Genomic DNA, 27,256 nt, shown 5'->3' with positions numbered 1-27,256 from the left:
GTTGGTAAATCAAATGGGAAGTGGAGACTGACTGTAGATTATCGTCGACTTAATGCAGACACTGGTCCCTTGACAGCAGCAGTGCCTAAGGGAGCTGAGCTCATCTCACTCGTCCAGGAACAGGCTCATGCGGTGATGGCCACAGCTGATGCGAAAGAGATGTTTGTCATGGGTCCCCAGCAAGGGGAGGACCGTGATCGTTTTGCTTTCACATGGGAGGGACCGCAGTATAGCTTCACTCGCCTCCCTCAGGGATATAAACATTCTCCCACCTTAGCACGTCACGCTTCGGCACAAGAATTAGCCCAAATTCTCCCAGAACAGGGAGTTAGAGTTTATCAATACACCGATGATGTTTTGATAGGAGGGGATGAAATTATTCCAGTACAGGTGACACAAGGAAAGATTGATTATACAGCACTTAGAGTCTCTGGGACGCCAGGTACCAGAGGGAAAGATACAAACTGCTGCAAATGAAGTGAAATTTTGAGGGATACGGTGGAGAGGAGGTTCAGCCTGTATTCCTCAGGACACCCTCTCAACACTAGAGCAGGTAAAAATTCCAGAAAATCAAAAGGAGCTGCAGCATGCCTCACGCTTATTGTTCTTTTGGAGAAGACACATCCCAGACTTTGCAATAATTGCACGACTCTTATATGGCCTGCTGCGAAAAGGAGCAGCTTGGGAATGGGCTCCAGCCCACGATGAAGCGTTACAGCTTTTGGTGTCCGAAGCCAACACCCACCACGCTTTGGGTCCTGTTCACCCCACTGACCTGTCCAGATTGAGTGGGGGTTTGCACACTCAGGATTGTCCGTTCGTCTTTGGCAAAAAGGACCCGAAGGTCCTACCCACCCAATCAGATTTTACTCCAGGAGCTTTAGGGATGCTGAGAAACGGTACTGTAATTGGGAAAAAGGATTGTTTGTAGTGAGTGTTGCTCTCAGAGAAGCGGAGCGAACCATACGCCAACAGCCTCTAATTTTAAGGGGACCTTTTAAGGTAATTAAACCTGTGTTAGCAGGAACTGCACCCTGCACCCCCCCACGCCCCCCACCCCCCCACCCCCCTCCACCCGGGGTTAGGGTTAGGTTTTTGATTCAGACTATTAAGTACAAGACCAGGTGTTGTCCATGATCAAGTAGTCTAAAAACAGTAAAGCAGCAGCACTGGAGTCTACCCCAAAACAAACCCACTTGTTTAAAAAAGGTTTGATGAAGGAGTATGGCATTATACAGGAAGATGTAGCATTTCAAAGACAGTAATAATATTGGTGAGCTATGGATTTACGCTAATGTATTTATTCAAACAGTATAGTACAAAGTACAAGTAATTAAGCTAATGTTCCAGGAGGTGACACTGCTCTGGTCATTTTCAGCTGTTCACATTATAGAATTCTGATCATTATAATCAGTGATTATTTCTTTGACTTGAATGCCTTTTGTATTGTTGACTTCCATTTATTATGAATTTTCTAGTCTACCAGTGACTGAAAAAGTGTTAATTAGATTATGCTTTCTTTCAAGGAAAAATGAATTATCTGAGAAGAGGCCGATGCTTGTTCATAGTTTTAGCATTTTTGATTTTATTTAAGACTTTATAACAAACTACTAGATATGGCGGACTATATTCGGGTTGTGATTTGATACGCATGAGCAGAATATACTTTCATTTTATATTATATATTATATATTAGACTTCTCTTTTCCTGGGAAGGTAGATTGAAATTGTCATGGATAGAGATGAAGAAGAACTTGAGGAATTGCAATCCAAGTGGTGGTGTCAGCTTTTTGTAAATGCTAAGGTTTTTTTCAGACTAAGCAAAAGTATTTGGGAGGTTATATATCTATTTTCAGCATCCAGTGCTTAAAGTGAGTGGGGGACATAACCTTAAATGTAAACCTCCCTCTTGCCAGTTCAATAGAATTACAGGTGAAATGGTTCTAATTTCACCTTTTTATACTACCCAATTTAATGAATACCAAGGTGGGGGAAGTATATCAAATTATTTCAGGTGAAAAGTGATACATGCACTTACTCATTTGGTTCTCTCCAGATTTGGAATTAAAAACTTTACCACTTATTACATGATTCAAAAATCTTTGTTGAAGGGAAATGCAACTGTTTCATACTCTTATGATTCTGACGCTTTTGATAATTTGAAAATGACTATTATAGAAATATTTAAAACTCCGTTTCCAAATCTGGCTAGTTTATGTTACCATCGACTTGTTCCTCTGTTATGTAATTAGTTCTGTGACTAAAAAAATAGCCTGAAATTTACTGTCCGGTGAAATGGATAAGTTCTGGATAGCTATCAATTGTAGAACTTGAAGTGTAGCTATTTAGTTATTGGACTTGCCAGCGCTGGCGAGAAGAGCCGGCCACGCAGCCTCTTGCTGCTCAGCTGCTCAGCACGAACCGCATCTGACCGTGCAGTTTGTCTAATCCAGTCAAAAGGTCAGTTGTCCCAAACAGACCCTACTCAGCTGTGCAGCACTTGGAGTACACCAGGGTGCCCAGTGGCTCCAGGGACTCTGCCAGCGATGAAACCTGCTACTGCTGAGGCGGGGGAGCCCCCAGGCTTGGTGGAGGAGCGAGGAAGAATGGCACTGAGAAAAGAAAGGACAGGCACCTGGGAATTCTTGCTTCTTCCTTCTGCTCCCCCAGTTGCTCTCAGCCTAAGGGTGGCCGCTTCAGGTGCGTTCCCTGAAGGCCATCTTCTTCAGTCCTGTTGGCCGTCAGTGTTTCTGGAGCTGTCGAGCAAGAGTGTTAGACTCTCTAGACACAGAATTCTAGAAAGCTCTCAAGAAACAAGCTCTGTTGTACTTCCAAAATAAGATGCACAACATTTTGTGGAATTCTGATACTGTTTTGTGTTTAAATTAGCATGTTATCAGTTTCCTCTTTTCCCCCCCCTGTGATAACTGGAACCCATATTCTTTCCTGAAAGGTGGAATTTTAAGAGGTATCTTTTCAAGGTAATATGGACGATGTTGAAGTATAATATTAGTCACTGTTTGTCCACCAGGAAAAATGCTATCAGAAGAAATTATTCTTATTTAAATGAAGTTTTTTTCATGCTGTCACAGCTCTATTTTCTGTATCAGCTGCCTTCATGTATAATAGTAAAAATAATACAGGCTTATAAGTATGATACTGTTAAAGCAGAATACCAAATTTTGATATACACTGTACATACCCAGCAACACTTCTGCAGAGTTGTACTGTGTAATATTAATAAGACTCATATGCTTATTTTTAATCAGTTTGCATGGAATAGGAAGCTAGTATAGCGAGCTTTGGTGAAAATGGCATAAATGCTAGAAGAGTTTAATGGGAATTTTTAAATAATCCTAGGTCCAAAGCCTAGTTTTTTGTTGGGTTTTTTTTTTCAGTCTTGGGGTTGATGGAGATTGGGTTATAGAAATACAGAATTTTTTTAGAATAGGATTTTTTTAATACCAGCCTTTTTTATTTTCTGTTGTGCATTTTTTTAAAACAATTTTGCAGTATAGAGAAATACTAAAGTAATCATGACAATGAAAGTACCGTATTTCTTTCAAGGACTTTTTTTTTAATAGTCAGTGCTTCTCAGGGCAGGAATTGTGCATGTCTGCATTGCTGAATAGCATCTAGCATGGTAAGGCCTTAACTGGGGTCTGTGGTTACTCTTGGAGTCTAAACAAAAACTATGTAAAAAGCTCCAATGTAAAAACGGTTATACTGATGGATTGCGGCGAATGAAGAGACGGGACGCAGCTTGATGCAAGCAAATGTCAATTTATTGTACAGAAGCATGAGTTTCTATGCACTTTCAGAAGCTGCGCGTTTGAAACAGATTGGTTCCTGAAGCTAAGCCTTGCATACTAGGCAATCCCTGATTGGTGGTTAACTACCAGCAATTAACAGCAAGGTGTTACCTTTCCTTGGCGCCATCCGTCTCCCACTCCCCTGTGCTCTGCAAACATGCCTCATCATGTTAATTGTTGTCTAGACAAGCTCGAGCACATTCCCCTCAGCTAACTGATTGCCACGCATGGTCCTAGCTTCCAGCCCGCTCCTGCAAGATTTAACATTTCAGATGGGGGTGCACCCCAGAGGGTTCCCAGCCCTGCACCCTGCAAGCTGCCCACTGGCAGGGCAACCCATTGCTCTTGTGGGAGCAGCGCTGCCACCACGGGGGCTTGCAGAAACAGACACAGTGGTGCCGGCAGTCGCATCTCCACCAAGCCTTTGGGCAGCCCCACAGCTGGGAGCAGCCCTCCTGCAGGCACAATCCTGCCCAGCACGGTCCTGAGGCTGCCTGCCCACGTGCCCTGCCCATGGGGACATGGTGCTGGGGCCTGGGCTCTGCTGGGGTGCTGCTGCCTGGCCCCACGTGGATGGTGCTGCCCAGGCCCATGGAGCTGATTCTGTCTGGAGTCATGGGGCTCCTCTTCCTCATCCCCATTGGGCTCCTTCTGCCCACCTGCACAGGGCTGCTTCTGCTTGGCCCCATGTCCTCCCCTTGGCCTTTGTCCCCATCTGCCATCTTCTCCATGTGCGCATCTGCCCCCAGCAGCTCTACTCGAAGGCCCTGGAAAAACCCTCTGGGCTCCAGCAGCCCTGGATAGAGCTGATCCTCTTTCCTGCTGCTCCTCTTTCCTGGCGGGGGGGAGGGAGAGAACTGTGGGGTGGTGGTGAGCGTGGTGTGTGTCCCACTACAGACCGCCTCTTGCCACTTGGCCATCATTACTTGCAGAAACTTTTGGTACTGCCTGGTTACTATGAGGGTGTCCTGGACGATATGGATGAGCTCCTCGGTGAGGTTCTGTGTGACCGTGGCCATGGCTGAGGGGCTGCTGGGGGTGGCTTCAAATCGATGGGGCTCTACGCACTGTCCCTGCCGTCCAATGGGGAATTCCTCATGCTTTGGCATCCCTGCCATCCACAAGGAATTCCTCCTCTGGCAACTCCAGGGAGAGGGCCTGGCCAAGGGCAATTCCCAGCTTCCTCACTGGCACCCAGGTTGCCCTGATGGACCGGGAAGGTGCAGAGCCGGGTAGTGCCCCTGGCTCTGCCATCACACCAGGCCAGTGGTGTGGGACACAGTAGCGGGAGCCCGGGGTAGAAGAGCCGCTGCATGACAGCGACAGCAGCAGGGCCTGTGCAGACTGGTGCTCCCTTGGCAGAACATCTGCGCTCGCCCTGCAGTAGAGGACGGGGAAGAGAGAGAAGGCTGTTGCCCTGCAGTGCTCATGCACATGTGCAAGCCCACGTGTGCAGGTCCAACTTCTGTTAGTGAGGACTGGCAGGTTTCTTGGACAGACACTGGGAAGGCAGTCAGGTGTCGGGTGGCCTGAGGATCCTGACCTCTTCTTCCTCAGCCAAAGTGCCACGAGTCCCAGAATCACACAATGGTCGTTGTTGGAGGGAACCTCTGGAGATTATCGAGTCCAACGCCCTGCAAAAGCAGGCTGTGCTAGAGCAGGTTGCACAAAATCATGTGCAGGTGGTGCTGGAATGTTTCCAGGGCCTCTCTGGGCAGCCGGTGCCAGTGATCTTAAGCTGGAGTGCTGTGCAAGGGTCCCTGTGCTGGTGGGGGGCAGTGCCTGGGCTAGCTGCAACATCAAGGCACCGCAAAGGGGCAAGGAGATGATGAGCACAACAAGCCCATGCCACGCTCCCTGCCTCCCCACATGACAGTGCCTGTGCCCAGGTCCCTGATGGCTGTGGAGGCCACCTGGCACTGGGCACCCTTTCCCCTGGCTACCCGGAGGCTGCCTTAGGCTCTCTCTAGTCCACTCAGGCCCCCTTCTGAGGCCTTCGTTGCACCCCAGACCCCTCTGCAGAGCCTCAAGCCCTCAAAAAGACACCGGACTGGGGGCCCGGTCCCCTAGTCTCGACCATTCCACTCGAGTCCCCGCGGCACCCCTCCATAGGGGTCTGGTATGCCCCAGGCCTCCGGTTGCTCCTCTAGCGTGGCCGCTACTACAGCCAGAAGGCAGCCAGGGAGGGGGGCAACTGCCGAGCAGCAGCAGCAGCAGCAGCCTCTTTGCTCCCACTCAAAGCTCATGGCGCTCCCGGCAGCCACTGCAGCCGTAGGCCTGGCCTTGGAAACATGGTGCAGCTGTGAAAGCAGAGCAGCCTGGGGAAGCCCAGGAACTCCGTGGCGTGAGCAAAGGCCCCAGCTCGTGGATTTCCCCTGAAGCCCAGCTGGCCCTGAGCGGCCACTTTCAAGCTGGCTTGCGCCTCGTACAGAAGCCCACAGGGATGCCAGCAGGAGCCAGCCTAAGGCATTCTCTGCTTCCAACTGCCACCCCCAAGGCCCTGAGCCCTCCTATGACCTGCCTTCCTTCCTTCCACTGTTCCCTCATGCTTCTCTCGGAGCAGGCAGAGCTTCAGCCCTTTGCGGTGACCCTTTGTGCCCGACTTGGCAGCCTGCCTCCTTCGGCAGGTGCCGGCTCTGGAAGTCCTTGCCTCGCACAGGAGACTGCAGTGCACTGGCGCGTGGTTAGCCATGCCAACGGAAACACTTTATTGCAAGAAGGCAGCCTGCTGGGTTCTGCCGTTGCGAGGAGCGTGGGCAGGACAGAGCAGGCCTTTGTCACTGAGGCTGCCTTTCGTCAGCAGGCATTGCCCCAGCAGGAAACGGTCGTTGTGCGCTGCAGCCTGCCCTGGATGCTCCTCATCGTGCTGCTCCAAGCTATTTCGCTCTTAGGTACTGCAGGAGCTCCTGCAGCCGAGTAAAGAAGTCCAGCAGCTTCTGGACTGGAAACGGGCAGGGTGGAAACCGGCTCGATTCTGTTGGCCTTGGCCTCGGCCTCTGAACGGGGGTGTAGGTGAAGACTGGCTGTGGCCTTGCAGTAGTGGTTACTGCTGGGCGCAGGCCCATCTGCGCCAGGATCCAGTCGTAGAAGTGCTGGGTGGAGGTGTAGACTCCGGGCTTCCTTGCTCTCGCACAGCCCGTCCCCCAGCTGGTCACGCCAACAAGCCAGAAGTAGTCGGCGCTCTTGTCTTGGCACACGAGAGGCCCACCGCTGTCCCCCTGCAGCACAGGAGAGAGGACGAAGGGGTTGTTGGGTGGCCACCGTCAGCCCGGTGGCTGGCTCCTTCTCTCTCACGGCACCTGCCAGAGCTGCATTCAGTGGCCAGCCAAGCTCTGTAGAAGCTTGCCTGGCAGGGGGCGGTGGGCCTGTAAGGCAGGGCTCGCTCTCACCGCTCTTCACGGTGGTGGTGAAGGTGTGTCAGACGGCTGGGATGGTGAAGCTGTGGGCTGCCAGGGGCACCGGGCGGGCCTTCTGGGCAGCGTGCCAGGCCTCTGGGACAAGGCGGGCAGGCCCTGGGCAAGGGCTTGCCCATGGGGAGGGGCGGGTAAGGCCCTCAGCGGTGGGGACCCAGCCATGGGAGTGTGAGTGGCCAGCAAAAGGCCGTGATGGCGCACGTTTGGGCGGTTGTGGCGGGGCTGCCTGCGCTGCCAGGGCTTGGCTTGTAGCACGCTCCTACCTGGCAGGTGTCGATGCCGCCCTGCGGATAGCCAGCACAGATGTTGTGGCTGTGGATGGCCCCCCTGTACCAGCCGCTGCTGTTACAGACCCTGGCATCAATGAGGTGGACCTGGGCCTCCTGCAGCGCGTATGCCGATCCTCCAGCTGTGAAGAGCACAGAAAGGAATGAACACCCAGCAGCTCATTGCCAGTTCTCCTCCCCCGTCTGGCTGAAGCCCTCCCCCGGGGCTTGGCTTTGCATGCGGACAGGCGCTGGACCGCTCTTGCCTTTCTGCCTTGCTCTGGGTCAATGGCGCCGGCCCCTCTCTCGAAGAGAGAGGCTTACGCCCCCACAGCCTGACTCTGGCTTTCGCCTCTGCCGTCAGGAAGCGCATCCTGCTTCCCCAAGCTGGCCAAGCTTGCACTGGCGCCGCCACTGCGTTTGGGCCACTCACCTCTTGCTTTCCTGGCACCCCAGCCACTGACGTAACAGGCTGTCAGCTCTGAGACTCTCAGCGAGGCGTCGGGCACACAGGCAACCTGTACGTAGCTGTTGCACTGGACAGGCTGGTCCAGTTCCAGCAAGGCAATGTCGTTCCTCTGTGTGACGTTCCAGTAGTGCTGGTGAACCAGCAGCCGCCTGACGGCGCGCACCTGAGCCTCAGGGCCCAGCTGAGTCAGCTGGGTAGCACCGAGCACCACGCGCAAGACGGTGATGTGCCTGGAAGGCAGATGGAGAGAGGGCTCAGAGGGAGCGCAGCCACGTGCTGCAGCAGCCCGGCACTTGCCCTGCCTTCTGCTCGACGAGGGAGAGAGGCAAGCAGCGCTAGGGAGGCTGCGACTGCCCTCGCGTGCCTTGGGCTCAAGCAGTGTCGAGCGGGAGGCTGCTGGGAAGCAGTGGCACGAGCCCAGCCTTCTCCTGAGCAGCCTCTCGGCGGGGCTCCGGAGTGCCCAGGCACTGGGCGTGCTGCAGGGCAACGGGACGGCAGTAGCACGTGCTGCTGTGCTCAGGGCACCTGCTAGTGTTGTGGGGCTAGCCCCGACCCCTGGTCCTCCTTACCTGACCTCGATGAAGCAGTGGGCTGCTGTGAGGACCCACTGTGGGCTGATGAGGGAGCCCCCGCAGATGTGCGCCGTGCCTCCTTCCACGAGAGCCTGGATGCTGACGATCCAGGGCCAGGCCCCTGGCTGGGCATCTGTGCCACCCACGACGCGCGACATGCCGTAGTGCAAAGCCATGGGACGAAGCCCGCAGCTCCCTCTGTAACCAGAAACTCCTTACTGTGCTGCTGGATGGCTTGCGCCGTTGCGGCTGAAGGCCAGCCGTCTTCCCTCCCCACAAGGCATGGCCAGACGGGCCGAGGAAACCCGTGGGGCCAAAACCCGCTCCCCTCGCCCCGCTTTCTGCTTCAGCCCGTAGACGAGTTGTGCCGGCAGCCTGGCTGCTGTCAAGGCACTGAGCCTCCCACATGGCTTTCAGGAACCTGGGGGGTGGCCATGGGGGACAAGCAGGCCCCCTCCAGTGAAGCCCACAAGGCTTGCCCAACTCCCTCCCAGAGCCTCGGGCCACTTACCCACAGCTGTCCCATGTGCCGTGCACAGGACAGCACACGGCCAGCAGGACAACGAGGAGACGCAGAAAACCCATCGCTGCCAGCGACATGTGGCAGCTGCAAGGACGAGGGCTTGTCGCCACCAGTACGGCTGCTGACGTACTGCCCGCAGGATTCCCGTTGCCCGGGGTTCCCTTGGACGTGGGACTGATGTCACAGAGTGCCTGGTTCCGGGTGCTGGGCGTGGTGGCGTCGGGGGGGCGGGGGGGGAGGGGAGGGAGGGGAGGCAATAGGAGGGGTCCCAAGCAGGAGTGGAGGCAGAAGCTGGGATCGCGCACCCCGACAGAGATTGCATGCAAGCACAGAATGCCATCTCAATAGAAAAAAAAAAAGATGACCCATTTGAGTAACTCATCGGCTGAGCACTCTTGAGTAACCTGATGAGGAGGAAAGGAGAACTAGGTGATGAAGGATTTCAGTACATCTTCATTAAAAAGTGCCCTTTATCGGTTAGGATTCTATCACGAAATTTACAGGAAACATTAACAGTGTTTGGGGAAGAACAGAACAGGTTATATTAGTAACTTATAAACTTAAAATCTGACTCAAATGACCAAGAACAAATAAAACTGTGGCGATTTATCTCGTCGCCTATTGCTCTTTTGCCTCAAACCACAAATCTACTGCATGATCTGCCACAGCTACAGGTCTTTTAGGAAAAACTCACAGCAGAAGAAAGGCTGGCAGGTCAGAGAGTGCTTCTAAGGAGAAAACAATATTGGCTAGAACTGTAGTTTCTTTCAATCCCCCAGAAAACTTGCCTTCAGATCACTTATTTTTACAGGACATTTACTGTAAATACACCGTACCTTGGGAGTAAAATCGAGTTCTTCCTCAGAAGTATGCCAACTGACATCGCTCCCCTCTTTCTCCAAGCTTCTTAAAAAGTAAAGCAAAATGAGTACCGTGTCTCTCCAATCATTCCTCAGGTATGTGCTGGGTATGTTTAAAGTCTTACCCGATTGAGTCTCCTTGCGACAAGCCGTCTATTGCTGTTCAAACACGAATTGACATGTTGAAATTAGATTTGGCATGCTAAAAATTAACCAGCACATACAAACATTTAACCTGGACAACTCTACATGTCATAACAGAATGAAACTTTGGGGAGTCAACTTAACGTAAGACAGCATGAATGAATGCATGCATTTCCAAACAACTGCTTTTTCAAGCCACACTGAATTGACAAAACAAAAAAGACTAGAGTTTTAGATCCTTTGAACTTTTATACCTAAAAGTTTAAGAACTACCTCTAAACTAAAAAAGCCCAGCATAGCATGAATATGCTGTGTTAATAAACAGTTATAAAATACTGGTGCTTTAGCAAGACGGTAAATAAATGAACTGCTGAAGTACTCATACTGCACACACAAGCACACCCTGTTGACAGAGATTTTACTGGTTTATATACTATACTAGCTGGTGCTCTACCCACTTACACGTTATCCTGAAAAGGTAAAAAACATCAAAAAGCATAACCAAGATCTAAAGCTTATCCTCACGTAGAAGAATCCCCAGCAGTTCTCTACGCTGCACCAAAAAGGGTATTCAACAGGCAAAACAGGCGTACCCAGGGCACTCTATACTACACTCCAAGCTTTCATCCATGTTAAGACAGCAACTGGCACATAGGATCACAGGATCAATCAGGTCACAAGGGACCTCGGCAAGTCTCTCAGCCAACCGCCTCCTCAAAGCAGGCTCGGCTCTGAGGTCAGATGAGGCTGCATAGAGCTTTATCCAGTCTGATCTTGAACCATTCAAGGAGGGAGACTGCACAACCTCTCTGCTTTACTGTTCTCACCATGGTGAAGCTGCCCACATTCCGTTAGAAATTCTCTTCTTTCCATTTATGCCTCTTGTACCTTTGCTTCATGTGACACACCACTGGGAGGCACCTGTCTCTGTCTTCTCCTCACACGTACTGGAAGCTGCTGCTGGGTCCCCTTCAAAGTCATCTCTTCTCTAGACTGAACAAGCCCGGTTCCCCCAGTCTCTCCCCCAAAGGCAAGGAGTCCTGCTCCTGGCAAAGCTTGATGGCCCTCCACTGAACTCGCTCACGGATGAAAGACCACTCTCTCTTGCACTGGGGGCTCAAAATTATACCCAGGGAGCTGGACACAACCCAGGGACTGCCAAGAAGCGGTGTACAATCCCCTCCCTCAGTCTCCTGGCTATGCTGCTCTTCATACAGCCCAGGACACCGTTAACCCTCTCAGCCGGCAGGGCACCCTGCTGGCTCATTCTCAGCTCACTTTCTGCCAAGACCCTCTGGCTATTCCCAGCAAAGCAGCTCTCCAGCCAGGCAGCTCCAGCACGTGCTGTAGCAAATGGTTGTTCCTTTCCATGTGCAGGACTTGGCATCTGCCCTTGCTGAATTCTGTTAAGACAGGCCTGACAGCCCATTTACCCAGCTTGTCAAGATCCCTCTGAACGGCAGCGTGGCCCAGATGCACATGTTGCAAACTCAACCATAGCGCACTCTAGCACACCACCGATGTACTAAAGAAACCTGAACTCTAGGAATCCAGCCTGAAGAGTGCGAAAACCTCTCAATTATCAACACCTAAGATGAAATAAAAGGCCTCTTCAATTCCCAGGACAGAAAGGAAAAAAACAAACAGAGCCTCCACATCGTATCTATTTCAGCATTCCTCAAGTCCTCGATAATTAGTTCTCGTTAACTATCATCACAAAATGAAGTTGCTTATAAAGAGGAGATTGGTGGCCTTCCATAAAGTTGTATGATGACAGCCAAACCGAGGTCTTAGACAAAATCATTAAACGGAAAAGAAAACAAAGGGCGTATCATGTTGAGTAAGTTATCTGAACTTTTGCTTTCCATGGATAGTAACTTTAAGCAAGGATCAAAACCAGTTCCCATTCTCCTTTAAAAAAGCAAGAGAGAAAGTTTATGAGCTAGTTTTCAGACAGATCTTGATGCCCTACTGTAGAAACGGGATCTAGAAAAGTAGTATCTAGGGATCACTTGTTTCTACTTTAATTGAAGTCCATTTTCATTTTGGAGTAACAGAAGAGCATATATATTTTTTTTTAATATTATTTACTATCACTAATGACACAAAGCAATCACTCAATTCAGTAATTAAGGACCCGTGCAAAACACGCAAACAAAAAGCACCCAAAGCCTGCTCTCAAACCTAATTTATAAAACCAAAACCATCAGAATAGAGACCTCCAAGATAATAAACATCACAGGTGTGTTAGTATTTGTACATCACACAGCATGTTCCATAGTTGAAATGCTACTGTATAGAATACCTTTCTTTGGTTTTCCCGTTCTTGATGTCTGGCTAGGAGATTGTGGCATTCCTATATCCATTTAGGGAAAGGCGTGTCAAGGACAGACCAAACAAGGGCACCAGAATAAATGTGAATCCCCCGAAATTTGGAAAACATAACCAGTACATTAACAAAGCTATAGCAATGGGAGAATGTACTGTGACCATCAGCCTACTCTACAGTTACAAGAAGTAGAAGCCAAACCTATCACAACCTACAGAACTCTACTCTTAAGGGACAGTGTCAAACACTGTAACTTAATTTACTTGCTCCATTGTAGAATACCTATATTCCAATATTTTGAAACACTGAAACAGATTCGTGGCAGTTTACTGTACTGCCAACTTTGCATTTCTCTCAGCTTGACTAGTCCTTGCCCAGCACTGACTGCCAATGCAATTCCTTCATATTTGTAGAGTGTTTTATACGTACGGCACACGTAAAATCCCTCCGTCTAAGCATCCCAAAAATCTGTAGGTGCCAACAAACTTTGGAGGTACACTAGCCAGTTGTGTCAGATGGTGCCTGATGCAGACACAGCCCCCTCCTACCTCAGTTTGAAGGTAAAAGCCCTGCATATATTGATTTGACCATGCTGAACTGCTCACGTAGAGAAGCTACGCCACCAGCCAGAACGCAGGCTTGACAAGCAGTCGGAGTGAATACCCTGTTCCCCCAGGGCTATAGGGCAGGCCACAACTGGACCAAAACGGGTGCACTGACTGCTGTGAGTGTCATGCATGTGTGCTTGTGTGTGTACGCGTGTCTATGTGCTGTGGAACAGAAGCTTTAGAATACAAATCACCATCCACCTGCTCTACCCATCCTACTTAGTAAAATGTTATTTTTTATATCAATGAATGGTGTGGTTCTGTTATTGCAGCTACCCAACACCAAATGTCTGTGTGACAAGGCCGTAACATTTGCCTCAGAGCAACAGGGCGTCCTGCTTATATTGATGTTACCACAAATACACGGAATGGATGTGGCAAGAGGACTCCTATCAAAAATACACATGTAAGAGTTAAAAAAGGACCTCAAGATTGTTTCTCATTCCTTCTCCATTTCTCAGTTTTCTTAAAAGGTGATACAGCAGATAAAAAGCACACTGAAGCACTCGTTTCTTTTCCAAGAGCTCTATGATGAAAAACCAATGGTTTCTGTAGGAACAACACACCAATACGCAGTGCAGCAGCTAAAAAAAGCTGCCACTGAAGACATACTAGAAATCTGAACCCTCGCTTTTAGAAAAAATACATAATTACTTTTTGCCAAAGAAATTCCAACTTCAAATCTGAAAAGTCTGTCATTCGATATGCTAGAGGTGGAAGCCATTCATTTGGAGGTTTTTGCCAGTCTGTCTGTAATCAACAAAAAGGTTCATGTTCTGACAAAAAGTAAACACTCAAATAAGCATGAGCCAACTTCTTAAATGTACCGACTTGCTCACTAGAGGCGAATATTTTGAACAATGTTCAACAAGTGCAAAAGTAGCAGCAAAAGGAGGAAGGACTACATTGAAGATCCCAGAAAAACAGGAATGAAGAGCAAGATTAAAACAAAGAATTCAAAGTGGGTATTCCTCCGTTGTCCCACGATCAGTTGAGCTTCTCCTCTGACAGGGGCTTCAAAGCTTTTACTGCAGCCTGTCAAAGGGACTCATGATGCAGGACCTGCGCTTTGTGTGTGCAAGCAAGAGACTGCAGAATCAATGCCACTAAGCGTTCCCTGCATGCTACTAATCCCTCTCACTCAACAGGCCGGGGTCATTTTCCAGGAAACTGAGCACAAGGAGAAAAAGATTCGTACTACTCAAGAAAAACAAGCCCTACTATAAACAGTTTGAGAACACAGCACACTCTTTCTCCTCCCAAGTCCTTAACCCACATAAATATGCTCTTCACACTTCCTATGCCTCTTCAAGTGAGGATTTCCCATAACGTTGTGGACTTATGCTAGTAGTATTACTGTCTTCAAGGAACTGAGCAAATTACTTGGTTCAAGAACCCATATTTCCCTGAGGGCATATTAATTTTGGAATCACACAACAGTATTATTCTTCAAGCCACATATTTTAAAATAACCCAGGCCTGCCAGTCATCACAATGTGGTACCACAGCAATTATCTATGTGCACAGGAGGCAGCCACAGAGTGCTGCTTGGGTAAAAGCAACATTTTGTTGATTAAACTACCTGTACCAAGCCCTTTCCAAAAATAAAATAAAATATAAAAACCTCCGCATCTTCCTTCAGTCTATCAAGAAACTTTACACATCGCTGACTAGATCAAAATAACTAGTCCTAAGTCAAAGGAACAAAGTTTGGCTCTAAACTAAATTCCCCTACCTGGGAAAAGTGAACTCGGAAAAATATCTCACGTTTTGCTCATATTTCACGACATATTTTAAAAAGGAGTAATAAACTGTGTTTGAACGCTGTCTGCTGCCCATTTGCCACAAAGTTCTGATGTAACACCCTTAAAAAAAACCAGAAAGGATAGAACTTCCCACTGTAGGGCCTGAGATGTAAAGTACAAGAAGTTCGATCTATATTAAAAGATTAGTTTTCTAAGATTCCTCTAGGGCTATATGAGCTCATAAGCACAGACTGGATCTTAAAAATTAAGGAGTTGTGGTTTTTTTTTTTATTATTTTAAAATGAACTCACTGAAGGAGCTAATTTTTTGATAACAAGGCAATTCAATTGTTTTTCTGGATCACAAGTTAATATGGACTTTTTAACGTTTATTTCATACAATTACTGGAAGTAGAAGTGTTATTTATTTTTACTGGAATCAAACTATGTCCATGAAGATACAGTACACACAGAAGTTGCATTATTGTTCCTAACCAAGTGACTTTTCCAAGACGATTTTTCCTAAGTATGTCTCTACAGCACCTACACAGAAACAATCGTAACTGATGCTGAGAAATAAGACAACTCACTAAAAGCAGCTTAGTGCAGGTGAAACTATTAATATTAAAACACCACTGCACAAACTCAGTGGCTATCAACAAGACATGTACAGTCCTGCTAACTCATCTGTTGCTTCCCAGCTACAGGAAGATGCACAACTACTCAGGATGAACCTACTGCTTTTGCAATTCATTTTCACAATCTGACTGGCCATCTAAGGTACAAGTACACACCCCAAAACCAAAACCACTCTCACCTAGTTCCTTCCCTGTCCCCCTTCTCTCTCGGTATGAAAACCTATACAGATGGGCAATCTGGCAGGCAGAAGGCAACAACCCGGTACGTGGGCCCGTAGCACACAAACCGCAGCTGCCTTCACCCCTGACAAGAAGCACCTCCAACCAGCAACAAGTCAGCATATTCACAAAGCTTCTTGCGCTACCCCACCTGATGCCTCCACTAAAGTCAACGGTGAACACAGCGAGCGCTGACAACACAAACCCCCTAAAGAAAAGGCCACAGCGATTTTCCTCGTGAGCTCCTGCGTGATTAAAGATCCTACCTCCTCTGTCCACAGCAGGTGCACCCAACGTCAAGCCAGCAGCTCCGGCCCGGTGAGGAATGCCAGGTACTGTGCCGCCTTGTGCACCACCTTCGTCTCTGTCTCCCCGGAATGCGTATGCCACCAGTTGTTTACAAAGACTATATAGGGAAAGAGAAGAAACGTATTTGGTAAAAACAACCACATACTCGCTTATACAGTTTAATAGAACAGTTAACAGCCACTTATCCACCCTACACGTATTCACAGCCGTAGGAATTCATATGCTTGTATGCATTCACTGAGAGTAATACACACAGAACTTACTGCACGGCTACTACCTACTTCAATATTCACTACAGTCATGTTCACTCTAGAGGTGCATATCCACACCTACGAAGCCATTAGCTCCAGCTCGGCACAGTATTTTCAGCCTAGCTGTTAAGCACACATAACCACCTTAGAGAAGGGATACGCACAGGTACAAAGCTATCCATAAGAGGGGTGAAACTGCTTAAGACTTTAACAAAAGGGATATGTTAGATCTCTGAAAGAAAAGGCTGGTAGTTCCTGCTCATTGTAGTGGAAGTCAGTAAGGGCAATGGTGCTGGTCTGAGGAGAGGACCGACATGCATTTCAGTTTGCCACGTTCTACCTCTGGGTAACTGTAGGATACAGATGTGTTTTAGAGTTTGTATTGGGCAGGTGCAAGTTTAGCATCAAAACTTGACATCTAACAGACCATTCGGGGCGGAAATTTTCTTCAACATCCAGATTAATACTAGACACAGGGAACGATACGTATCAGAAGACGTCACTGAGCACAGCTTCAGGACAGCTTTCAACACACCATTAAACCTTGCTGCTATTACCAAAACCATTCAAAAGCCACACTGACAACTGACAACCTATTCTAACAATAAAGTCAAAAATTTACCTAGAATATCCATGAGTAACAGCATAATCCTCAGCTGTCCATCCGTTAGTGTCTTTATGGAAAAGATCAGCACCATATCCAAGAAGAACTTTTATTAAATTAAGCTGTCCACCAGATGCTGCAGTCATAAGTGGGGTTCTGAAACACCAAAAATATGTTACGAAGTAGATCATTTGACACAGACACTGTAATTATTTTTATTCCTGTTTGCTCTCAAAAACTACTGTCCTCATTACTGAATGAGCAAAAGAAAAAGCAGTTTTCATTAAATATTAAGAGCAACCATAAAATGCAAGAGGGAGTCAAAACAACCAAACCTTCAATCTTCAGACAAAGCTTCCACATAGACAACACTCACGTACAAACTACGCCACTATGCAGGAGATGTTTTTTTCAAATCGAGGCAGTGCTGCTGAGCTAACAGCATGTTTCCTGCCAGAAGGGACACCACAGGCAATGCCTTCTTGTAATCCTCAACGAGGAAAGCACCCACTGAGGTATGACAACAGCCAAGCGCAGATGTGCTTTCACAAGCCACACAGAAATAGCTGCTATGTGGCTCCCCGGTTTTTTTTTTTCAGAGCTCACTCTCATGCCTCTGATTAATCCAACCTAAAGAATACTAAAGAGACCCATGCAGAGTTTTGACAAACCACTCACCTTTCACAGTGATCTCGAGCATGCACATCAGCTCCTTTCTGCAGAAGAAACTCTGCTATATCTTCATGATGTTCAGAGATAGCAAGAATAAGCGGAGTGTTTCCCTCCTGAAAGGGCAGATAAATAAATTTAAAAATAAAAGTAAAAAAATAAAAAACCCTACAAGAGAAATACTAATACAACTTTTTGAAAGAACTTCTTCAACAAATACAAAAATTTACCTTATTCCGAGCATCAATATTGGCATTATGCTCAAGTAACAGCCCCGCTACGGTTGTATTAGGAGATCGGACAGCAAGGTGAAGGGCAGTGTTGCCGTCAGCATCCGCCAGATGGGGGTTGGCACCGTGCTCTAGCAGAATAGCTACACATTCTTCTTGCTGGCACTGTACTGCCTGGGAACAACACGCAAAAAAGGAAGAACTGCCAGCACTCTGTTACAATTGCCCCGGCTTCCCAATGCTGGAAAATAAGAGCACCTTCAAAGCTGAGCTAACATATGCCTATTCCACGCTGATTACCAGATGCATGCTTCTATGCAGAGCTGTGTAAAGAATCCTTCCAGCCACCTCTCATTTAATGCACAGTTGACAAGCCCCACTTGAAAGAGCATGACATATTCCACATACCTTCATCAGTGGCGATCTGTTATCACTGTCAGTAAGATTTAGCTTACACTTGTTTTCTACGAGATATGTAACAACATGCACATGGCCATTCGCAGAAGCAAGATGCAGCGGTGTCCTAAAAATTAAACATATTAAATTAGCACAGACAACTAGAGAAATAATTTCAGTCTCTGATAAATTGATATGACCACAAGTTTCACTTTGCACAAAGCAAGCTTAAGAAACGATTTCTCATTCTGTTACCAGTAACAGCAGTTGTGCACCAAACACCCGAGACTGGCCAGCAAAACCCCTCCGCAGCATCTGCTTAGTAAGGTGCCGTTTCCTTCACTCTAGAACTTAATCTGCACAGATTCCCGTGCCCAGGTGGTGGTCACTGCCTCCAGCAGGACTACACCTGTGACACAGCAAAAAAGCTTGGGCATCTGAGAACTATGGCAAGCAACCCTCTAAGTTCTATAATTATTCATGTGCCAGAAGTATCAGAGATGTAGATGGGCTTTATATAAAGAGTATCAGCGTTTCCCTGCACTTTGAGGATTTCTGCTTTTTCTCTAGCCTGCTTACTACTGCAACAAAACCAAGTACTCACTTGCACCAAAGTGCCCCCCATCACATGCAGCAAACCAGACAGCAGAACACTGTAATCCTGAGTACAGGAAAGTAATACCTGATCCTTCAGATATGTATAACTATGACAGTCATAATAAGCCTACTACAGAGGAAGTCCTCTCCAGGGACGGAATACTGTGTTTCCATAATACACGACCAGCATAAGAAAATGAAACTCTTTTCTTCAAGTTAAAGCCTTGCCAGAGGAAAAAAAAAAAAAAAAAAACCCACAAAAAACCACCCCAAAAAACCCCTCCTTCAAACCACAGATCATCTTAGGTCTGATGTCAATTAACCAGCCTACTTATACTGAAAGAAATTGCCCAGAAAGTCCTTGCATGTGTTTCCCCCTAAATCAGAGGCACAAATCAGCACAAGCTTCACTCTGTGCAGAAGCAAAGCACCTGCTGCTCTGCAGGACACCTGTCCCCAACAGAGCAGAAGACAAGCTAGAAAACAGCTGGGACCTTCCTCCCTTGAAGGTGATGCAGTAACAATCCCACAGTTCCTCAAGAACTGAGGGGAACACCAGCACTGGTTCTGAACCACATCGCTGCAGGTAGGTCCTTCTCTGTATTTAGGAAAGCTCAACTAGCCTTGCAATTGTTTGGGTACCTTGCTGAGACAGGAGCACAACAGCTCCCTGGCTAAGGGGGAATGGAAAGGGAGAGGTACACAAATGCAGTGGCAGGTGATGCAGAAACACAGTAATCTGTAACACAGATACTTGCTACAGGGCAGCTGACATCCTCCTCCACTGCAACAAAGATGAGGATGAGAGAAATACAGAAAACTTCAAAGAATTTGTAATGTCTTGCTACAGACAGGGAACAGACTGGAGCACTGACAGAGGAGTAGCTCAAGAGCAACTACCACCACTTTTTGAGAAATTCCCATGGAAACATGCGGGATTCTTCATCTCTGAAGAAATGACTGACTCAGATTATCTGAAAGCTAACCAGGACCGGTTATGAAGGAGTCCACAACCATCTGAAAGCTGCTACTACCAACCGCCAGGAAGCATGACAGACGTGAAGTAGTCACTATCAGCTCTGCAAACAGAAAAGCCTTCAGAAAACTTGTGGACTTGCTGCTGTCCTCCTCATCCAAGCCTCTCAGTCCGTCAACAGGAGACGGCTCTGCTTGGAGCAAGGCCTGCTGTGCTCCACAGAAGATCCACTTCAGGGAACAGGCTGGCAGAGAACACCAGGGCTCAGGGTTGCCTGTCCCTGCAAGAGGCCTCCAGTAACACCGAAGTTCTTCTGCCACCCAGCCCTGGGGACACTGCCCAGATTCTGTTCCTGCTGCTGCAATGCTACGCTGATCACCTACAGAGTAGAGGAGAACTGCTGATGCCTGAGCAGCCACGAAACAACCCCACTGGGAAACAGCAGGTTGGCAGTACACACTTTGAATGGCCCTTGAGCCGACAACCCAGCAGCTACAAGCCAAGCAATGAAAGCGCTGGAGTTCAGTCTGACAGGCAGCTGACAGGGTCAATCTCCCTTAGCGATGAGCTCTGACCCAGGATCCATGACTAGCTGGCATTGTGCCTGCAGTGCTTCCAACTCTGTGCTGACTTTTGCCCGTCTCTGTCAGTGAGGCTGAAGGTTTTGCTAGACCACCTCTGAAAGCTGCCTGCTCCTAACTGATGCTGTATCAGGCACACTTTCGGGAGGTCTTATGGGCTACAGGACCCACTTTATGGAAGGAACCTGTTGGTGTGATCCTTGCCATGCTCCTGGTGCAGGATTTTGCTTTTGGAAATCCTGAGCAGCAAACCTGAGATATTCATACAACCAACGCACACATTGTTGCCGTTACTTTGCATTATTTCCTACTCTTCACCTCTATTTCCAATGATACCAAGTCTTCCAACACGAAGCCCTGAAACGCACCTGCATCTGGTGGTCACTCACAACACACATCACACCCACAAGCACTAAGAGGGCACAGGTGGCCTTGCAACCCTCATGGCTGGTACAGAGGGCAGTGGCTGCAGCAAGTAGGCAGGCTCTGGCCACCGAATTGCTCTCAGCCTCGCTTTTCAGCACTGGGCATTATCACGGCAAACCCACCACCGTGCTCATCATAGTATGCTGCCTTTTCTTTCTTCCCTCCCTCTCCCCCCCCGCCCCCGGCTTGTTTTTTTACAGTTTGTGACTGTATTTGTCCTCTTATAACACTGATAATTGCCTGGCACACAGAAGGAAACCCTTCAGAGGAAAAAAAGCTTTCTAGACAAGATGAACTTGAAACGCAAAAACTAGCGAAAATTCATACCAGGGTCTGCTAAGAGCTGGTGACTGACTGCTGACTGAATCAGAAAGCAGTAAGAAGAAAGAGAGAAAGGTTCCAAACTATTTCCATAAATGCCATCGGGCACCTCGACTCTGGCAGCTGAATTATGCACAAAAGTGCACTCAAGCCACCTTAAATGGCACCCCCCACCTCCAGCTGCATAAACAAATACTGGCTGGCAACACTCAGGCACACAGCCCACATGCTGACTGACTGCACTCTTCATTGCCTTCCTACAAATCTAGACAGTTTCAGGTGTTTTCAGGGCAATAAGCTAGCTGGCTGGCAAAAGTCCAGTCTTCAGAAAAGACAGCCCAGGATGCTGAAGTACTCTGATTAAACCAGCATCTCCTCTGAATGTCATGGATGTTTTGACTCAGTCTTTTCAGAAAAGGCATTAACAGCTCGACACATCCAAGACCCAAAAACCTCAGCTGATTCCCTTATGCTTACGGTGGACCATGAGGAGCTATGCTGCAGCCCAGGGCTTCTCCCTAAGATATAACTGCCAAGTACTTGCTGTGCTTGACTCAAAAGCACACATCCTACCACCTGCCAGAAGCAGCAGCTTCCTCTGCATGGCACTGCCCAGATCTTCCAAACCAAGGCACTAATTAGCTGTACCAAGGCCACAGAGCAAACAGCAAAGTAACTGCCACCTAAAATCAGACTGATGTTGCTTTGGCTGCAACACCACAGTCACAAAAGGCACATCAGGCAACCGTCCCACACAGCACCAATACACAGCACACTTACCCTTTCCTAAACACAGCGCTTACCCCTCTTTTACTCCCAGCTGAGGCAGTGCAGCTTGCTCAGCTCAACTACTAACCCCGCACGCCGAGGCCTCCGAGGTGCATGCACTCTGCCTTCCAAGCCTGCCTGGAGAATGGCCCTGAGGCTCCTTCTGCAACCCCCCTGGCCAGGCTGCTGCCGGCCCCCTGCCGCTCCTGCGCCCCCAGGCAAGGCAGCACCCCCGGGAACGAGGGCACGGAGGGGGCCGGGGCAAGACGGGGGATGCTCGGCCGACTCCAAGGGCTCCTGGCAGCACAGGCCTGGCTCCCCGCCCAGGCTGAGGCTCCCCGCAGCGATGCTGCCGTTCGCTCCCAGCGCCCTTGAGCTGCCGGCGGCTGCAGCTGCACCTGCGGGTCCCGGCGCTGCCCGCAACCCCCCCCGCACCCCGCCCCCAGCACCGCCCGGCGCTGCTGCCCCCCCCGCCGCTTACCGCTCCGCCATGTCCCGCTCGTCGATGCCGCATTTCTTCAGTCTCTGCCGCACCTGACCCAGGTCGCCACGGGCGGCCGCACGGTGCAGCTTGCCCAGCTCCTGCAGCCGGAGCTCGTAGGCACCGGTGGGAAGGGCTTGGCGGCGCTGCCGGCCCGCTGCCGGCCGCCCCTTCTTCTTCCTCCCGAACCCGAAAAACCTCTTCATCCCGCGGCACGGTCCCGCCTCAGGGAAGAGATGGCGGGAGGCACGCGGCGGGCTGCGGCAGGCCCCCGGGCAGGGCCGGGGGATGGGGGGTCCCGGGCAGGGCCGGGGGGTCGGGGGGCCCGGGGCTGGGCATCGGGGGATCGGGGGGCCCCCGGGGCAGGGGCATCGGAGGGCCCCCGGGGCAGGGGGATCGGGGGGGGCCCCCGGGGCAGGGGGATCGGGGGGGGCCCCCGGGGCAGGGACGGGGGGGTCGGGGCCCCGGGCAGCGGCCCGGTACGGCTGTCTACGGAGCGAACCACCAGAGGGCGGGAAGCCGAGCGCACAGGCTGCTCCTCAGCGCGGCAGCGGCGGACAGCGCCTCCCTCAGCGGCGAGCGCGGCGGTTAAACGGCCGGCGGGCTCTGCTGGGCGGGGGCGGGGTCTGCTCCGGCGCGTGTCCCGCGCGAGTGACGTCACTTCCTGCCCCCGCGGTGCCCGGCGGCTCCTGCGCGGTGCCCGGCCGCGGCGCTGCCGAGCGGGGCCGGGGGCAGCGAGAGGCGCGGCGGGTGGCGGCGGCGCTGCGCCCCCCGCAGAGCACTCGGGCCGCTGCCGGGAAGCCCGGGGGGTGCCGGCGTACCGGGCAGCAGCAGCTCCCCGCTGGCCCCCGGCGGGGCCCGCGCTGCGAGCACGCTGGGGGGGCTCGGGCGAGTCGGTTTTAAAAGCAAATGGCTCAAACTGGGAAAGCGCTTGTCGTTCAGGGCAAGGGCATCTCGTCGGGGAGTTATGGCCAATACAGCTCTCCGACGCAATTCGCCTCCTAGTTTGTTGAGCAGTCCTGCTTGTGTGCCATCGTTAGCCCTGGGCAAATGGATGCCAAAGGAACAAACAGCAAGGGTTAATATAGCGGGAGGGGGGCTGGGGGGGGGCTGTAGGCACCATCTAGTTACCTGCCTTGCCATGACAGGGTCAGAAAGTTGCTTTCCAGTAAATGTGCCTGAGCTGGCACTGCCACAAAAGAACACAAGCGGCCACTGAGTGTATGGAAACGTGGTCCAGAAATCAAAAGACAGGTCGTGCCTTTGGTATAGATAAGTTGGGAACCATCCTCCGTATTGTACTGCTGCGGTGACGGCACTAAGTAGTTCAGCGTGGTGAAACCTTACTATAAGTACCATATGGTTTTGGGGTGATGTCACAGTCCAGTATACCCTAGATGGTTTGACTCATGGAACACCTTGCCAGCACACTACTTCCTATTAGAAACTGCCTCTTGCCAATGAGGTTGTGTAACATGGGAGAGATGGCAAAGAAAACCTAAATCAGAGAGAGGGACACACTTGACTGTGATTAGCGCTGAAAATATTGATTACAACAGGACAGGAATGTAGTACCACTTTTTAGGGAGGAGATTCAGCCCTTTGAAATACCTTCTTTTCCTTCATCGCTAATAATAGTACAGCTCCTAAAACCTTCCTTTTCCTTTCTGGAATGAGTCTTCACAGCTTTATCAAGCCTGTTCGCTCTGGCAGTGTTCTCGCCGACCAAAGTGGCTGATGTACAGTCACTTTCCTTAGTTGATGCTCAGTGTATTAGCAGCATTCCGTTATTGCAGACGTGATCTCTAGAAGGAAGAGCTATAATAATAATAATAATAATAATAATTTTAAAAAGACAGAAAAAAGACTTTTGCTGAAAACACAGCCAAGTAAATTCAGGTTGCAAAACCCGAATTCTATGAGTTTTGGGAAATGGCTATGAGCAGCAGCCATTTCAAGAGTACCTCTGTAATCAGTCGGACCATTTAATGGGGGAATGGAGAGCAAAATGCATTTTTTAATTGAGTGTATTTGTTTTCTTCCAGACATTAGAAGAAAGGCAGGATTTTATTTACAAGGTGGCAACACACAGTAAACACAATCCATCTCTGCTCTTTCCAGGAGGAAGTATTTCTTCTCCAGTGTTTTTTCAAGTGCACGCATGCTCAGCCACAAAAACTTGGGTTTTTTACAGGTCACTCCCCAGCCAAGACCAGGAGACTCTACAGTTCCTGTGCAATATTAAATGTTTCAGAATGGTATTAACACCCCCCCCACCCCCCCGTGATTACCCAGTTTTAGTTGGCAGGGACTTGGTAGCTGGCTGGGCTGAAATTCAGTTTCAGGCTTTGAAGATAAGAGGGTGCTGATGGGTCCTGTGGATATAGTATTATGGGCACAACGGGCCCTATTTGTTTATTATTAGCCAGAAAGGATGCAAACCTAAAAACTAGAATCTATCACCCAGAGCAACCTCAAAAGCACTTCTGGGAACTCTGCTTCTGGGTCTCCAAGACCAGGAAAGACGGACTGAGTCAGCTACTAGTAAGCAATAAGTTACTGCATTCATTTTTTTCTGCATCACCTCACACTGCATTGTGCCCTGGGAAGCAAAGACACCATTCCGAAAAGCAAACCCCCAACTGCCTCCTGCTCAACTCGTGCCTAAGACAGGCTTCAGGGGGTGACCTTGGGCAAGGCCAACTGCACAGAGCTGTTCCGAGTGATGGTGGCGTTACTCCCCTCTCTTCCGAGAGGGAGTAACTGGGAACTCTTCCCAACAGAGCCACTCCAGAACTTACACAAAGATACCCGTCTAGCTTTTACTTGCTTCCTCCATGACCCCCAAACGATAAGGTACTCGCAGCCTGAATGGCAGGGATAACAGAAAACAATGAGTATGTAAGAACCGGACCAGAAGGTGCATGTGGTTCTCCTGGGTATTGGCTCGGTGCCCGGAGAATTTTCTGGGCTCGCCTGTTCCAACAGTTCAGCCTTTTCCTCGTCAAGATGAGCAACGCGCTCTTCCAAGGTGGGATCGTGACTTCAAGTGCTCCTCCCACGTGCTGTGCAAGTCCTTGGATGTCAGAGCCAGCATGTTCTGCTTCTGCATCTGTGAAAGCAACAGTGGCAGAAGAAAAAGTAAGGTGGCCGGAAAAGACAAGAGCGCAGGAGAATGCAGCAACTTACACAGAAACAGGCCTAAGCTCTCCTCTCCCCATCCAAGACCTATGGCCAAGGTTGGTGTGGAGTGTGAAACACACCTTAGGAACCATAACCAAGAACAGCAGCTGGAGCTGGTGGGAAGAAGGAATACTCTAGAAGTGACAGGATGAGGTTGCAACTTTGGGGAACAAGATGACGTGTCCACGCACACACAAAATCACCCTACAGCTTTCCTGCAAAGCTCCTCTGGTTCCCTCTATACTTCAGTTTTCATAAGAACACTGCAAAACGTGGTGCAAAAGTACAACATTCGCTCCTACTTTCAACAGCTACGGTCAGATTTCTTCATATAGTTACAGACATTAAGTACCTTAGTTTTCAACTTTTTTTCCAACTCCTTTTGCAAGTGCAGCTTGTCTCTCTCCAGGTCACTGTGGTAGCGCGTAGTAACTTCAAGTGAAGCTTCTGGCATAGATTGCTTTTTAAGTGCATCAGCAAGCTCCTGCTGCAGTTGTCCAACCGTGCCCTAACAAAACAGTTAAATGAGCATGAAGAAAGTTCTAAGAACATGAAATACGCCTTTAACTTATTTTATTATACAATTAGACCTGTCTGTAGGTTGAACCCAAAGGTATGAAATTTTGCCTGCCACCAGCAGGCATCTGCACAGATGATGAACCTCTCATCATCTTTCTCAGCTGAGCACCTTCAACTATCAGCAGCTGTTCATGAGGATTTCTGTTTCCTAACACATAAAAAAGGCTCAAGTATTGTTCTTCCTTGAACAATACATAAGCACACACTGCAATCAGGTATTTTTTTCTAACAAAACCCAAAGAAATCTGTTGTGATCTAAGAGCCATAGTTTGACTGCAAATATTACTCTGGTGACTGAAGGCAGGACTTTGTATTAGATTGTTCTTTGTTCTGTTTCTTCACTATACAAGTACAATTAAATGAATACAAATATCTGAAAGCTCTTTTGAGATACACTTTAAGAGTATGTTGAATCACATCCTCTTGTAGTCTTCTTACTGGGCTCGTTTTAGAATAACAACTGCCTTTATACTGATAGATTAGGTTTACAAAATTCTGGATAGCTCATATATATATATATACACACACACAGAGTCTTCAAAAGGAGCCTGTTATTTTGGTAGTAAGAATACAAAGCAAGTCACAGATTAAAATGATTGACAGTACTGCTGGAGTGTGGCTACATATCATAAAAGAGAAGGGAAAGCTTAAGGTCACTGTCTGACATGAACTTTGAGGAACAGGCAGGCCCCTCAGAATCCTCAAAACACATACAGAAATTAACAGCTGGACATTACTAATACTCTTCAATCTAGATAGCAACTAAAAGAGAAACTGTAGAAGAATGGCTGCAGAAGCGTGGCCTTAGAATCTCTGAAGATCTGCACAATCCAGGCCTGGTATTAGAATAGGCCTGTAATCAGAATTGTACTGAAGTTGCTGTGCTGAAGTTAACAAGAAAGGTAGCCTTGAGCTATTCTTGAATCCTGAGACCACGTAATTATGTTGTGCCAACAACAAGCTACAGCTGCTGGGAAAGCAGGTGCAGGGCCAAGAAAGAGAGGGAGCGGTATGGGAAAATAGGGAGTAACAAACTACAAGGCTGAAGCACAGCAACACAATTAGCTACATGGATAGAATGCTTATTTTAGTCATGATAATTAGGGGTGTGAGAACCACGCGCGTTTAGAGACTACTAACCAATTATATTTCTGCTTTACGAATATTCATGTGTATCGGTTCTCTATGAGTAGTGTTAGAAACTAATAAAGTTGAGCAAGATGCATAACTCGTATTGAGCGTCTTCTTGACTCCGGTGAACCCTTCTTCCAACAAGAAACTATTTTTT

At 48.9% G+C, this 27,256-nt stretch overlaps 1 protein-coding gene across 1 annotated transcript; it reads right to left on the bottom strand.

Annotated features, from left to right (window-relative positions):
• Window positions 1–10,036: 10,036 nt before the first annotated feature.
• LOC129783320 (putative ankyrin repeat domain-containing protein 20A5) lies at window positions 10,037–22,412 on the bottom strand. Its single transcript, XM_055793310.1, has 7 exons — window positions 22,207–22,412; window positions 18,069–18,183; window positions 17,661–17,834; window positions 17,440–17,546; window positions 16,780–16,917; window positions 15,864–16,003; window positions 10,037–10,074 (listed from the first exon to the last, which is right to left on the bottom strand). Exons 1-7 carry the CDS (start codon window positions 22,410–22,412, stop codon window positions 10,037–10,039), a joined length of 918 nt encoding a protein of 305 aa, XP_055649285.1.
• Between the last annotated feature and the right edge of the window lie 4,844 nt (window positions 22,413–27,256).

The sequence above is a fragment of the Falco peregrinus genome, unplaced genomic scaffold (assembly GCF_023634155.1).
Source record: "Falco peregrinus isolate bFalPer1 unplaced genomic scaffold, bFalPer1.pri scaffold_29, whole genome shotgun sequence".
NCBI classification, from domain to species: Eukaryota; Metazoa; Chordata; class Aves; order Falconiformes; family Falconidae; genus Falco; species Falco peregrinus.
The sequence above is the reverse complement of the archived record's forward strand: the minus strand, read 5'-3'. Positions and strand labels throughout refer to the sequence as shown.

Bases quoted from the DNA above. Each gene is read 5' to 3' on its own strand.
- LOC129783320 (XM_055793310.1), bottom strand. From the start codon at position 22,412: ATGAAGAGGTTTTTCGGGTTCGGGAGGAAGAAGAAGGGGCGGCCGGCA. The intron at 17,547-17,660 runs GTAAATTTTTGT...CTGCCCTTTCAG, and splicing joins ATATTGATGCTCGGAATAAG to GAGGGAAACACTCCGCTTAT. The intron at 16,004-16,779 runs GTAAATTTTTGA...TTCCCTATATAG, and splicing joins GTTACTCATGGATATTCTAG to TCTTTGTAAACAACTGGTGG.